The sequence below is a fragment of the Alosa alosa genome, chromosome 17 (assembly GCF_017589495.1).
Source record: "Alosa alosa isolate M-15738 ecotype Scorff River chromosome 17, AALO_Geno_1.1, whole genome shotgun sequence".
Lineage (NCBI taxonomy): Eukaryota > Metazoa > Chordata > Actinopteri > Clupeiformes > Clupeidae > Alosa > Alosa alosa.
The window spans coordinates 16,732,331-16,747,328 of NC_063205.1; the positions used below are offsets into that span (position 1 = coordinate 16,732,331).

The following is a 14,998-nucleotide window of genomic DNA, read 5'->3' on the forward strand; positions in this document are numbered from 1 at the left end:
ACGCAATCAATTCAGTGAGTTAAACTGTATGAAAGGCATGCGTTGTCTGTTATAATGAATATCTTCTGTTGTGTGCAACAACATTCTGAGGCATTGGGTTTGGTGTGTGGCCAAGTAGAATTTTCATCTACAGAAAATGCCACAACAGAAAAGTGGTGTCATCACGCTATTATGACAATAACCGAGTCTATTTACACATACAATTCACTCCCACACACACACACACACACACACACTAATCCCCGCTCCCACACACATACACACTCACTCACTATCCCCACTCTCTCGCGCGCACACGCACACACGCACGCACACACACACACACACACACACACACACTGCTTTGGCACATCAGGGTCTCCTGGGCATCCACTCTCACCATGTTGGGCCTGTTGAAGATGAGCACTTTCTGGGGCTTGTGGCTGCTCAGTTCCAGGGCCTTCTCCACCAGAGGGATGTACTCCACCCTCCTGCCCGGCTCGATGCCAAACGACGCCGTCACAATCATCTTAGGCTGCAAGACAAAACTCTGTCTGTAGTAGTCATTTCTGGTGATTTACAGTGTCAGCAATGAGCGACACTTTGTCAAAACTGAGATGCAGGACGTATGGTTTTTAGAACTTGGACTAACATTCAGGCGTTCAGCAGATGTTGGCTTGATTCATGCAAATCTGTGAGTAATACAATATAGCCTAAGTACTTTTTCAAATTTGAGTCAAATTTACATAATGTGTAAATGCATGTACAATATCTTAACAAAGATACTGACAGCCACAGACCTAACAATTTTGTCAAAGGAATACTGACCTGTACTCTGCAATATACAGACATCAGCACACCAGAAGACACGCTATGTTTAAGATGTTGACTACAGTCTTTTTTTAAGTAAAATATTACATGCTTTGGATAAATCATTCAGAGTGACATCAAATACAAGTGAATTTATTATGATTTTTTTTTTATTATCTCTTTTGGATGATGCCAATGAGAACCCTTCAAAAAGGCAAAACATTTATATGCCAATTTCTTAATGTATACATCTTGTAAAGTGTTCATATCATATCTTGTCATAAGCGGTCACTGTTGCTATGTCAGTGGTCAACTCTTGAACAACAGGAATACATTTAATCATCCATCATCTGGGAATGATTTGTCTGCCTACCCCACCACTAAATACAAGTGAATTTTAAGATGTCATACACAATATATCCTTCAATCTTTCTATAGAGCTGATAAAACTACATCAAACTTAGTCAATTCCATTTAGCTTATATGATAATTGAAACCATTATGAGTGATTTTATTACAGAAACCGCCAATTATAAAAAAATAAAAATACAATCCTCCCTGACTCAATGCCAAAGGAGATAGTTATCATATTGGAACAATACAAAATGCAAACCAGACTTTAATACCGTTAAAGTGACCTCACGGAATGGGTAGCGTTTCCATATTAAAGGCCTGAGTGCACCATTCACCACATTATTTATCTAATGGACCTTAAAGCCTTTCAGAGACCTCCATCTTTGTAAAATATGGTCATTTTGTAAATGCATAATTAAATCAGCCCCCATCACTACTCTCTAGTACTACCAACACAGAAAAAGGAAGTTCTACTCCAATTCCTAAGTGAATAGCTGATAGCACTTTACATTGAAATTAAATATGGTGATTATTGTGCCAATTAAAGAGGGAGCCCAGTGTCTCTCTAAAGAAGAAACCTTTTCAACCTGAAAGTCATTAATCTCCTCAGCTCTTCGGAGCACCCAAAGAGGCTTTGCCCACATACTGTACTGTATACAACCAGCATAACTGAGTATTCTCCCCACCGGGGACCCTGTGGAGGAGATTTGCTTAAAACCTGTTAGAGGACATTCCATAAGTCCTACTCTAACAGTGAATCAATGGGCGAATTAATGTTTGCAACAAATTTGCATGCACGTTTGTATAACCAGTGGATCATACACAATGATCCTCCTGTGCCTACCTTAGCATGGTCGATACGAACAGACAGCTCCCTGGAAGCAAAGCCACCAAAGATGAGGCTGTGGGTTGCCCCTATTCTGGCACATGCCAACATGGCAAACATAGCCTGAGGCACCATGGGCATGTAGATGACCACCAGGTCCCCTTTCTTCACCCCATTTCTCAACAGGACACCAGCCAGCCGAGAAACCTGAATGAGGAGAAAACAACAGGTGTCAACAGGTAACAGGCATAACAAGAGGCATCATGCCAAACTTGCTTCTCACCAATGTAATATTAAGCTTTGCACAAAATATTTTAACTATGAATACTACAGTAAAAGAATATATGTTTAGTGTTTCCCCTCATATGATGCAAGACTCAAATAATATACCTCCTCCTGTAATTGCTTGTAGCTCAGTATGAGTTTTGTGTTGGTAACAGGGCTATCGTAGATGATAGCGGCCTGATTCCCTCTTCCGCTGTCCACATGCCGGTCCACTGCATTGTAACAGACGTTCAGCTTACCTCCAACAAACCTACACCATCAGCATATGAAATGAGCAAATCAAAGAGATATCAAGTGTACTACACCAAGAAATCTAATACTGTTTGTAATATTATCTTTATCAAATTATTTTCTTGTAAGGTGAAAATGTGCTTTGTTTTGTTTTGAATTGCACACAGTGGTGTTATAGACCTTAACCAATTAATATGTCTTGTTATAAATTAAAAATTAAAATCGGGCCCTCCCTTCCACAATGCTAGGTGGCAGTAAAGGGAAGCGCAACTGAGACATGTTATAAACATGTGAAGTGGGCGGTGACGAAACATGATGCTGAACCAGAGTTGAACTCTTGCATCGAGAGAAGTGTTGGAAACAGTTGTTACGCAAACAATTCTGTGCACATACTCAGGAAGGTCCGTGTATCATTCGTTCATTTGATATTCAATTGAGAATCCAAAATGAAAAAACGAAAAAAGGACTTGTTTTTTTCATTATCTGTTTATGAATGTGATACAAACCAACAAATAATGCTTTTTTTTCAGAGTTTTGATTTCATGATCAGATCAAAAGTAGAACGTTTAAAAAACGGCCTCAGGCCCAAAACTGATTTTGATATTTATTTTTTCCGATTGCTCTGACCCGGAAATTATTTATTGACTTCCATTGCCAGCTGCTGCTTCTGTTTTGCAGTGTTAAATCGGACTAGGCCTACCAGACAATAGATTGACCATATTGTAGGCCTACAACTGCAAAACCTTATCATGCATGTAACATTCATGACATGAAAAGTAGAACTTGGCAAATTACGCAGTCGGCTAAACATTTTAAACTTGCGCAAAACGGCATGAACCCAGCAACGGTGCGTCGCATAACTTAAAATACAAACTGAAGCAACAGCTTGGACAATCCTACTGCAAAGCCTTTCTTTCCATAGGCATGCAACGTCTATGACATAAAAAGTGGAATATGAACGCATTTCACACCTGACAATTAAACGGAGCTGCCGCCTGTTCACGATTTGACTGTTGCTTGAGCTCTCAGAGCAGTGTTGACTTGCGCGTCTTTTTTAGATGGTGAACGTAGGCCTAGTTGGACGGGCAAGACTGACAAGTAGACGGGCCTAGGCCCGCCTGTGGCTACGCCTATGGCTCGATTTGAATTATTTGCTCTGTTTGTGAATGAAGTTGTAGCCCCTCTTTCCTTTGATCAATGTGCTTGTTGAACGATGTGTCCCCAGTTTCCCTGTCATAGCTACTGTCTTTGATGTAATCTCACCAGAAGGCTACTGCAGCTGGCTGCCTTACAATGACGTTAGCGACAAATCATGATCTGAGCTGATAGATCTAACATCTAGGCCTACTTCCCTAACATGGGCTGATACTACATAGCCTAGGCCAGTCATTAGGCCTACTTCTATAATGCTTTGGGCAAACGCGATATTCATAAACGAAACAGGCATGAGAAGGGAGATGATTTTCTGTCGATTCAACTAAACCAAGTTTGCCATCGTTGCGCAAGTCGCCCAATTTCTCGCTATAGTTGGACAATATTTTCTGTCGCTATAGGATGGCCAAAATTAAATCTAGCAACAAAGTCACTAAATTGGCAACACTGAGCACTGACAGGTCTAGACCAAGAAAGTGACTTGAATAGACTTCCAGGTCACAGAAATCGGAAAAAATAAATATCAAAATCAGTTTTGGGCCTGAGGCCGTTTTTTAAACGTTCTACTTTTGATCTGATCATGAAATCAAAAGTCTAAAAAACAAAACATTATTTGTTGGTTTGTATCACATTCATAAACAGATAATGAAAAAACAAGTCCTTTTTTCGTTTTTTCATTTTGGATTCTCAATTGAATATCAAATGAACGAATGATACACGGACCCAGGAAACTAAAATGAACTTAAATGCAAGATAGCATTAAACACGTTACCTAAACAAACTGTGCATATTGTTTCTTCTTCGCAAAGTAGCTTAACAGCTGAATCTGAAACGAATCTATTCCTTTAAATTCTTGCTCGTGCATTGCAACATGTGTAACGTTCAGAACTGCACACAGAACGTGAGATAACCCACCATTGCGGCAATACTATATCTGTCTTGTCCAAAAGCTGATGCCATGGTTCAAACCAATCGATATTTTGTGCAGCTGCGCTCCAGAATTTTTCAGGGTTATCCCTTGCTGTTGAGAAAGCGTCGTCGTACGCTGTTCTGGTCGAGAAGGAACGCATACATGGTCTATTGTGAAAGCGTCCTCCTCCATGGACACTGTGTAAGTAAACAATTGGTTTGCATGTCTTTCGGTCCGTCTGTAATGGAGTTGTAACACAACCAAAACCTCCAAAAGTCCTCCTTGCTCCCCACAACGTATGGTTAGATCCTAAAACATGTGAGTGCCTCATCTGCCCGACTTGAGTAAACAAAGCACGTTTCGTGTGCAAACTAGTTAAGCGGCTTGTTGAGAGTACGCGCATTTCTGTAATGCACAACATTGCTTCAAGTTTTAGTTATAACTTTAAAAACACTGGTAACAACTACGGCAAGTCACACGAGAAGCTTCCCCTCGTGAGAAGCTGCTAATGGTTATCCAACAGGTAGATTACGACGCTCGTCCAGAATTCCACGCAACTCACACTAATATGGCTGCACCAAACAGACCCGAAATGAACACCCGCAAATGCTTTTCGCCCGAAGTGAACTATGAACTGGATGTGATTGCTCAAGGATAAATTCTTAGTCGTGATGACAGACACTGGAGATTTCTATCTTGACTAACTACTGTATTACAATCCACTTTCTGCAGTACTGTAGGCTACTGAAATTGCCTACAAGAGAAAGTGAAAGGTCTCTGAGATAGGCTATCTGTATACCAGGAAAAGTACATTCAAACAACATTGAAAATGCTGGTCAGTAAAGTTTGATAAAGAAATGGAGAATTAGTGCTTTGTTTGATACCAAGCCACAGTCAGGCAGACCAACAAAGATTTTAGCCTTGACTAAGGATTTAGTCCAATTTGCTGAAAGCAGCATGTTATGAATCAATGTTGGAGACAGTTTGTACAGCTCAAAAGCTGTGCATGGGCCACATTTGCACTGGAGTAGCCCTCACAGTCCCCTGGCATCAATATCTGAGCCATTTTGGGGATGTCTCAAAAATGCAGTTTATGCAAGACAACCCAAGAATTTATGGGACCTAGAGGCTTTTTCTCTTGAAGAATGGGCATCTCTACTATCTGGTAAAATGAAGGTACTCATCCACAATTATCAGAAAAGACTGCAAGCTGTCATTGATGCTAAAGTCAAGTCAAGCAATTAGTACATTTCATACACAGAGGTCATTCAATGTGCTTTTCATAAACAAAACCAAAGAGGCATTGCTAATAAAAGCATAGAAGGGCGATAGTCAAAGAATAGTTTAAAAAGTAAAGAATAAAAAAGAAAACATAAAACACACAAGGTAATAGTACATAAAAGCATAAAAGAGCAATATTTTAAAAGTAATAATTAAAAGACAAAAAACAACATGGAATGATTACTCAGTGATAGTGATAGTCAAGCACCCAGTGAACAGCAGCACTCATGGAGATTCTAAAGGGGGCAGTATAAACTTTTGGACAGGGATCATCTTCTTTATTAACCTGACTCTCGCCAGATGAATTTCGTTCCGCCTAGCTCCACTCATCCATCTGGGACCAATCCATTGGAGTGTTGCTTCAGAAGGCTGGGCCTTATCAAAAAATGCTTGCATATGATTGAATAAGCCACTTGTCTGTCATCTATTGACGTGATACCTCAACCACTCACATCGAAGCCAACCCGTGACGCTGATAACAGTCTCACAGTCGCTTCTATGCTATGTCACATCTATGAAACTCCCGCCCTGCGTCCTGATTGGCTGTACCATAAAATCTGGTGCAGAAATCACTGTCAATGGAAGAGGTCCCAGATGGATGTGAGTGAAGCTAGGCGGAGCTAAGCGGAACGAAATTCATCTGGCGAGAGTCAGGTTACTTCTTTATTGCTGTTTAGTTTAAAATCACTCTGATCAATTTATGAGCAACTGTATAGGCCTACTGTGGTAAGCAACCTAAATATTAAATATAGCTGGGTCATTCCACGTCAATTCAACCAGGGCCCACGCACTTAGGTCTCAAAAAATTCTGAAAAAATTACCAGGTGTACCTATGTTACCCAGGAGACACACTGTAAAATTACTTTTATGTAAGATCAATACTATCCAAGATACAGCCAGTTTTACAGGGGGAGGGGGGTGTCGATTTTGTTCGGCCTCTTTTTTTTGTCAAAGTTCACAAGCCCAAAGCACAAGAACTGAACCATGTAGGAGGCTCAAATTGTGCATGCTGGCACAGCAATAGGAATAGTATGTAGCAAAATTGTCACATTTGGTCTGGATGATCCTGCATGGTCATAGCTGTCCCTCAACGTTGATCAACATTTTATTGGAGTTTTTGGCTGGGCTCTGTTTAGGTCTTCAGAAGACATATTTGTACTCAACATAGGCTCTTGATTTATTTCCCTTACTAAGATAAGTAGAAACACTCTCACAAAAAGCAATGAACAGAAAAGAAATCCCTTCAGGGTCTGAACAGCAGACCTCACAAGTCTGAAAAATAATTTTGTTTCTCAGTTTCAGAGCACCCAAACACCTTGTGGGAATATACAAAGATTTTTGAAATATTTTTTTCTTTAATTTCCATGATCCCTTCCCTGCAAATATCTATTTTCTATTTTGCATCCTGAACATGGGCAAAATGCACCATTGAGATCAATATGTTTTGTATAGAGTTACCACAGGTTACTCTATACAACCACAGGTGGCACTGTGGTAACTCTACACAAAACATATTGATCTCAATGGTGCATTTTGCCCATGTCCAGGGTGGAAAATAAAAAAGAAAGATTTGCATAAGACAAGTCAAATTGGTGTCTTTAAAAAGAAGGGATCATGGAGAGTGAAGGAAACAATATAAAAAAATCTTTGTATATTCCCACAAGGTGTTAAGGCGCTCTGAAAATGAGAACCAAAATTATTTTTCAGACTTGTGAGGTCTGCTGTTCATACCCTGAAGGAATTTATGTTCTGTTCATTTTTGTGAGAGTGTTTCTACTTATCTCAGTAAGGAAAATAAATCAAGAGCCTATGTTGAGTACAAATATGTCTTCTGAAGGCCTAAACAGAGTCCAGCCAAAAACTCCAATAAAATTTGTATCAACTTTGAGGGACAGTTATGACCATGCAGGATTATCCAGACCAAACGTGACGATTTTGCTACATACTATTCCTATTTATGTACCAGCATGCAAAATTTGAGCCTCCTACATGTTTTAGTTTTTTGCGCTGTGGGCTTGTGAACTTTGACAAAAAAAAGAGGCCGAACAAAATCGACACCCCCCTCCCCCTGTAAAACTGGCTGTATCTTGGAAAGTATTAATCTTACATAAGAGTAATTTTACCATGTGTCTCCTGGGTAACATTGGTACACCTGGTAATTTTTTCAGAATTTTTTGAGACCTAAGTGCGTGGGCCCTGGTTGAATTGACGTGGAATGACCCAGCTGCAAGCAGCAATGTGAGGGCCAAGCAGTGCGCTATAGCAGGAATGGCGTTTCCACGGCATGAGCAAGCACTCACAGCAAGTTTGATTGCAATTGGATAAAGAATGGCTGAGAAATAAGCTCATTTACTTTGTTATAGTGCCCCTAGAGGCGAAAATTACACCAATGTCCTTGTGCGTTCTCACAATCAGCTACCATGTCCCTCTACCAAGTTTGGACTTCATACACCAAAGTGTTGCTGAGATGTGAGCTCACTTTCTTTATTACAGCACCCCTAGAGGTCAAATGAGACCACTTTCCTTGCAAGTCCTCACAATCAGCTAATATGTCCCTGTACCAAGTTTGGACTTCATACATCAAAGCGTTGCTAAGATAGGAGCTCATTTCCTGTATTGCAGCGCCTCCTATAGAGGCCAAATAATTCCAATTTCCTAGTGCGTCATCATAATCAGGTAACAGGTCCTTATACCAAGTTTGGACTTTGTACACCAAAGCGTTGCTGAGATACAAGCTCACTTCCTTTATTACAGCGCCCCTAGGCCACATGATGCCAATTTTGTAGTGCGTCCTCACAATCAGATACCAAGTCCCTGTACCAAGTTTGGACTTCATACATTAAAGCATAGCCGAGATGTTAGCCCACTTCCTGTTAGGCGGCATCGTTGCCATGTGTGATTGGCTGTCACGGGCAAACAAAAATGAAATTGAAAAATCTGGCAAGTATCGTTTGTGCGGCTCGGGCAGAAGATCAGTGAAATCATCAGATCAGTTTGTGCGGCTCGCGCCAAGTTCCGTGAAAATCGGATGAAATTTCTGACCGCTGAAACTTTTCGTAGAGTTTGGACTAAATCCAATATGGCGGAGGTCCAATATGGCGGAAAGTGACGTAATAGGGGTCATTGAACTTAGGTCGTCCAGGGATTCCAACGGTGCCTGATATGTGAAAATCGGACGCACCATTCAATGGTCACATGCGTGAATGCAATCCAGGTTCGACCCATTGGTGGCGCTAGAGTGTTGGGCATAGAGTTCTGTAAATTGGTGAGAGTGATCATGGGACAGTGCTGAATCAGTGTGCCAAATTTGATATCTTTAGACCCAGTGGTTCAATTTTCGACCAGATTTTCACCTGTTGGTGGCGCTAGATGGCTGGGTTTAGAGGTCCGTAAATGAGTGTGAGTGGTCAGTGGAGTGTCCCGAAACTTTCTGCCAAAAAAAACACACTTTTTAGCCAGGCGTTCTATGGGCAGCCATAGACTCCAATGGCGGAAGTGTAATAATAATAGGAAAAGCTAGTAACTCAATGGGAGCCTTCGCAGCTTCGCTGCTTGGCCCCCAATAATACAAATTTGTAAAAAAAAACTTCAATCAGCAACATTGATATTGAATATGAAATTGTTGGAAAAGATATCGGGTGAGTGCAGGTCACATTAATGCCGCTTAGCAGAACCCTGCTCAGCCTGAATGATAGTTTGGTTCTTGATAACCCTTTATCGAGAAATCACTTTTCTCCTTTGTTGTAGCAACATTACAGTCCTTTTAAATATGGCCCTCCCAAGATGCATTTTAGGGACCACACACACACACACACACACACACACACACAGAGAGAGAGAGAGAGTAATATACCATTACAATAACAAACACATATTTAAACTTCACACAAAGTAGCTGGCGTGTCATTCTTGGGACTTCTGGGTATTGGCTGCTGCCAGCTCAGGTAGTTGCTTGAGTACACAATATATCATAACTGTCATGTCTGATACACTCTCTGGCAATTACCCACAAGACTGCTGACTCCATGTAGAAAAAAGAGACTCTGAACTTATTCTAGAACCTGGAAACAATGTGCCATTCATCAATCAGGTTGACACTTAAGTCTGACGTGATTTACAAATCGCTAGCCCAATGTTTTTCCATTAGCTGTTGCACTTCGATCAATGCTAAGTGCCTCATTCTGCTGTGCAGAGTGGGAAAGGATGTGGAAGTAAATTGTTTGAAATCTAATGGAAGAGAATGAGATAAAATGTTTTCTGGTCTCCGGAATTGCGACTCCACTGGCCTGTTTTGCTTGCTAAGCAGGTTATCAATCAAAACTGCTAAGTTACCCTCAGTCATATCAAAATTACATTACTGCAAGGAAAGCAATTCAGCATAGTGCTTAAGGGTGGCGTGCCGTGGCGAATTCATACACTGGCAATGCCCGATGAAGGCACAGATGCATTTTGTTTTCCAAAAACTTCTCTGCAATCTTCAAAAGCAAATAAACGTAATCCTCCCAATACCAAAGCTCCCCACTTTAGGATCAGACTTTGAATAATTGATCGAGAATATGCTGCTGCTTCTGCCTTACAAGTGGAAGCAGCAATAGGCCAGGTTTGTGTGTGCATGGATTTGCATGTACTGAGGTTCTTTTGTCACGACTATAGGAGGCTCATGAATGACTACCACAGTCTTTACCCAGGGGATACTTGTCTTTATTTCCCTTCTCCTCAGTGACAACTTTTGAGACGGAAATTGTGGCTCTGCAGCTCACTGCCTGTCTGTTCGCCCTGCGCCTCAATTCATCAAACGTAAGCAGCATGGTCTTGCATTGGGTAGTCAGGCCATAATTCTCTCAATAGCACAGGCATCTCTCTTTGAGAGTGCGAGACACACACACACACACACTTAGAGAGAGGGAGACAAATAAGCAGTGGTTGCAAAACGTGCAGAATGCGTTCAATGATGTGCAGTTGGTAATGGTGGGGTTGGAGAACAAAGCCTTTGTGGATGATTAGGATGCCAAAGCACATTCAACCAACCTCCTTTCCCCCAAGCAGCCAACAAAAAAAATTGGCATTTTGAGTGTGATTGAAGTTGTGCTATGCCAACAAATATGGATAAAACTAGACCAGCGCCCTACAAAGCTTCTCTAATGAATTCACATGAAAGCTTCATTACACATATAAATCATGGCAAATGTGGATTTGTGTGACAATGCCTGGCATAGTGATTGTGTGACTGAGGTGCTGAGGTTTCATCCCCATACTGAGCACATTACGCAGCAGTTTGGCGAGGGGTAATTCATTTCACTAATGTGTCATTAACTCCATCATCATTCCATCATCAGCGAGGGAGATCTCACGCATCAGTATGCTGCTGTCAGGGCTCACTGTGGCCTGCGAGAGATAGCACTCGGAGAGCTGTCATCATGGCTGCCGAGTTGCTCAATGTGGGGCTTTTCTGCAGACTTGCCGCCAGGGAAAGATTAGCTGTTGAGAGGATCTTACCCCTGAAGGATAAACCTGTGATTTTTTTTTTTTCAGTTTCAATATACATTGTCAACATTTGAGAGGACTCACCGTCAACATCAGAACATTTCTTTTAGTCACTGGGATATTTGAAGTACTTACAAAAGTACAGTATACTCAAGTACCATCAAGTGTGTCCTCTGAGAGCAGCCAAGTAACTTCAGAGCATCAGCATGCACTGTCAGACAAATGATGCTCCGTACAGTTCATCTCTTGTGTAGCATATTCTATAGAATATCTGGGTTCATTGAATTCAACATAGAATTTTAGAACCTTAAATTGTTGCGGAACGAAATCTTATGTTAGAATGTTCAACAACCCACACCTTTAAAGGTTAATGTAATTTCCAGGCAATGAAGGGAGGAGGGTTAGATGTTGACATGCCATGATCCAGTGACATGATCCTCCTCAGAGATCTCCACAAATGCCTGGCTGGCAGTGGTTTAGCCTGTAGCCCTCAGCTGTTTCAGAAGCCCCACTACCTGCCCGCTACAGCTGAGCTGAGCCAGGCTCAGGTGCACTCATGCATGGCCATGCTGATTGGGAGCAGCTACTCGCCTCGGCCCCCGCAGTGTTGGCGCAACACTTGTCACTCGATGAGGATGTCAGGCTGAAGCCTTGCCTGCAGTGGTAGGCACTGTAGAGCAGCGAGTGATATTCACAGGTTCTGGATTCTAGAATATCTGCAAAATGGGTCGTGTAAAATATTTCACTAAGAATGTTGTTTTTTCTCTCTTCCTAAACTGATAAACAGTCTAATGTTTTCTAACATAACATAGAAGCTGCATTAGCAGTAATATCATAGCCACGTGGAGCCCTATAACAAAAATACTCGGTGACTACATTCTTATTGCTATTTTCCTCGCAAAATAGATTAAGATTAATAATAGGTAATAGTTGGAGCTATGCTATCTATCACCATAGTGTGGTCAGACACTGAACAGGATACTAGTGTCAGAACATATTAAGGCACCCTCTGATCAAAATATGTCTGGCATTTCAGTGGCATTTGAACACTAAATAAAAGTAAAGTGAATTAGATGCAGTCCTGTTTGTCCCTTGCCCTTTTTTCAGAATTGCCTGTGCTGTGTTTGTGTAAACTGTTGACCATCCTCTCCCTAAATATTTAGAAAGTTTGAGAGTGATCTAATAGCTTGTTTTTGTTGAGTACCACCCTCTCTTCCCATAACGATGTCCCTTACCTCTTTTATTTCTATTCTATGACATTATATACTCACAGAGCACATGCTAGCAGCCCTCAGGAGACATGAGCATGGAAATTAAAAGTGTCTCCCTTGGTTCTGATGGAGAAAGAATTACCCGAAGTCATTGTATCAGTAACTTCTGTATACAGTTGTAGCCATGTCACACAACGCTAACCAGGGACAGGAATGCTCAAGGTTGGATTTGCTGACCCTGACCAAAGCCTTCAGGAGAATAAAAAATCTCCTGCCTCACATCAGCCTCTTGAAAATCTATATTTGTTCCTTGTTTCATCCAGTGTTTGTGTGTTTGCTAACTGCTTTGAGCCACACATCCATTCAGAAATCAATTCGCTTTCGTCGGGGAGGCCAGTGGCTTACTCAAGCCCTGATCCAGCCCTCTCTCTCTCTTTCTCTCTCTCTCTCACTCACTCTTTCTCTCTTTTTCTTGTCCAGCCCTCCCTCACTCCATCTTTATTTTTTTCCACTTGTGATTTTTAAAGGCAGTGATGTACTGTAGGACAGCAACCCATATGGCTGTGGGTGCTTAATCTCCTCCTGTCCTCTTTCTCTCTGGCTCTAAGCCCTTTTCCCCATCTCTCTCTCTCTCTATCACTCTCTCTCACACTCTCTTCCTCACGCTCTCTCTCTCTCTCTCCCTCCATTTATCTCCTCCCAACAATGATCTCTCCACATCTGTGAGTGGCTGAACAGGGCAAGATAAACTGGAGCTCATCACTACGTGCGCAATGCTTGTGTGTGGGATTTAATCTGTGGAAAAGGTCTGCGGTAATGAAAGCAAAGCTTTACGTGCAGTGATCAACTGGACCTAATTAATTAACAGAAACAGGTCTGCGAAAAAGTGTCCCCTGAGATCACAGAACAACAGTGATCCATCTGCAAAAACAGCAACTTGTTGTGTCTTGAGAGAGAGAGGGCGTTGGTGTTGTTGTGACAGCCAGCGGGGTCTGTCAGCAAGTTTGCAATTATCTCCCCAAAGTGAGTTACATTTTTAAGAGCAATCAGAATTTAATTACTCTACTCTCTTTCCCATCCCTACCGTGGTCCCTAATCTTGACTAATGAAAAAACTGTGTGATGAGTTAATGCACATTAATCTCAGTCTCTGGTTTAATTACTTATTGTCAGCCATGTAAGACAACACACACGATTATTTAAAGTGAATATATATTCCTCCATCTGGGCATGTTAAAAGTATTTAACACCTGGTAGTACTTGTGTATTTCAAGGTGGAGTGAGTTTGTTGGCTCTGTGCTGAGTATCATGCCCCCCTTCCATTGATTTGCATTGTATTTAAAACAGAGTGATATTGTCACAAATTGGCACAAAGTGATATTGTCAGAGATGCCATGAGCCCATGCCATGGTGGCTGGTTTGCATGCTAACTTTAAAGGAGGACTCCAGCTACAGCACTACACTCTGGGGGCATGTTTGTGAGCCCCCATGTTCATGCCCCCAGAGTGTGGCGCTGTGGCTGCCTGGCTGCAGCAACTCAAGCTAGATATAGATTGTTTTCTGTTTTTTTCACCCGTGACCTCAGAAACGGAGATCTATGTGAAATCAGAGTTCTCCTTTAATGGATAGCTGGCCAACACAGAGCTTATGCGTTTTTTTTACAAAATGTCATAACGGTTGCTTCTTCACATCTGGTTATATTTCTGGGTCATTTTGAAATATTTTAAACTTTGCTTGTATGTTTATTCAACCTGAAAACACAGTGGGGGCATACGCATATGGTTGGTGAGGGACACAAGATGGTATCTTGGCATCATCTCCTCCTCTCTGGGCACTGGTGGGTGGTCATGCATGGGATTTGCCCCAGTCTAAGCCTGAGTAAGCATTAGTGGTAAGGGAGCGGAAACCCATAGCGAATAAAGGGGGAGCCCGCCAGTGCCAGTATGTAGTTTGGTTGGATCTTCTCTCCGCTGTGACATGCATAAGCATGGAGATTAATCTATAAAGCCTTCATCAGCCCTGATCCCAAGGCCATCACTAAGACCAGCCTAATGCTGCTCTAGCGTGCTCAGGGAGACCACAGTGGGGCCTAACCCTATGCAACTATTCAGTGATCATAACATCTTGAATTTCCCCTGGGGATCAATAAAGTATCTATCTATCTATCTATCTATCTATCTATCTATCATTCACTAAGATTGTGTCAAATTGTGTTGTCTATCTGCGTTCTTGTTTTATGTTGTGTTTTCTATTTATTTTATGGCAAAGATGGGCTAAAGCAAAGATAATCCTAAAACACACGCACATAAACATTGTCATATTCACGCGTCCAGCTTCACTCTTCACTCACATGCCGGGGACCTACATAACCTCCACTGCACAATAGATGCGCGCAATCACGTACATACACTCTGTCATCACTGCGTGTTTTTTATTCTCTCGTCACCTTGTTTCACTGGGCATTCAGAGATGAGTA

At 41.7% G+C, this 14,998-nt stretch overlaps 1 protein-coding gene across 3 annotated transcripts in view; it reads right to left on the minus strand.

The window, feature by feature from the left end:
• acss3 (acyl-CoA synthetase short chain family member 3) overlaps positions 1–5,157 on the minus strand; it is a 50,628-nt gene extending 45,471 nt beyond the window's left edge. For 2 of the 3 annotated variants that reach the window (XR_007196313.1, XM_048268028.1), the window contains exons 1-4: positions 4,553–5,157; positions 2,360–2,504; positions 1,988–2,176; positions 380–514 (exon numbers count right to left, since the gene is read on the minus strand). Coding sequence is in view for 2 of the 3 variants with exons in the window: in XM_048268028.1 (XP_048123985.1) it covers positions 380–514; positions 1,988–2,176; positions 2,360–2,504; positions 4,553–4,968 (885 nt within the window). In the remaining variant the exon portion in view is untranslated. The remainder of the gene's footprint in view (positions 1–379; positions 515–1,987; positions 2,177–2,359; positions 2,505–4,552) is intronic. The other variant, XM_048268029.1, reaches the window with a different exon arrangement.
• Positions 5,158–14,998: the final 9,841 nt, after the last annotated feature.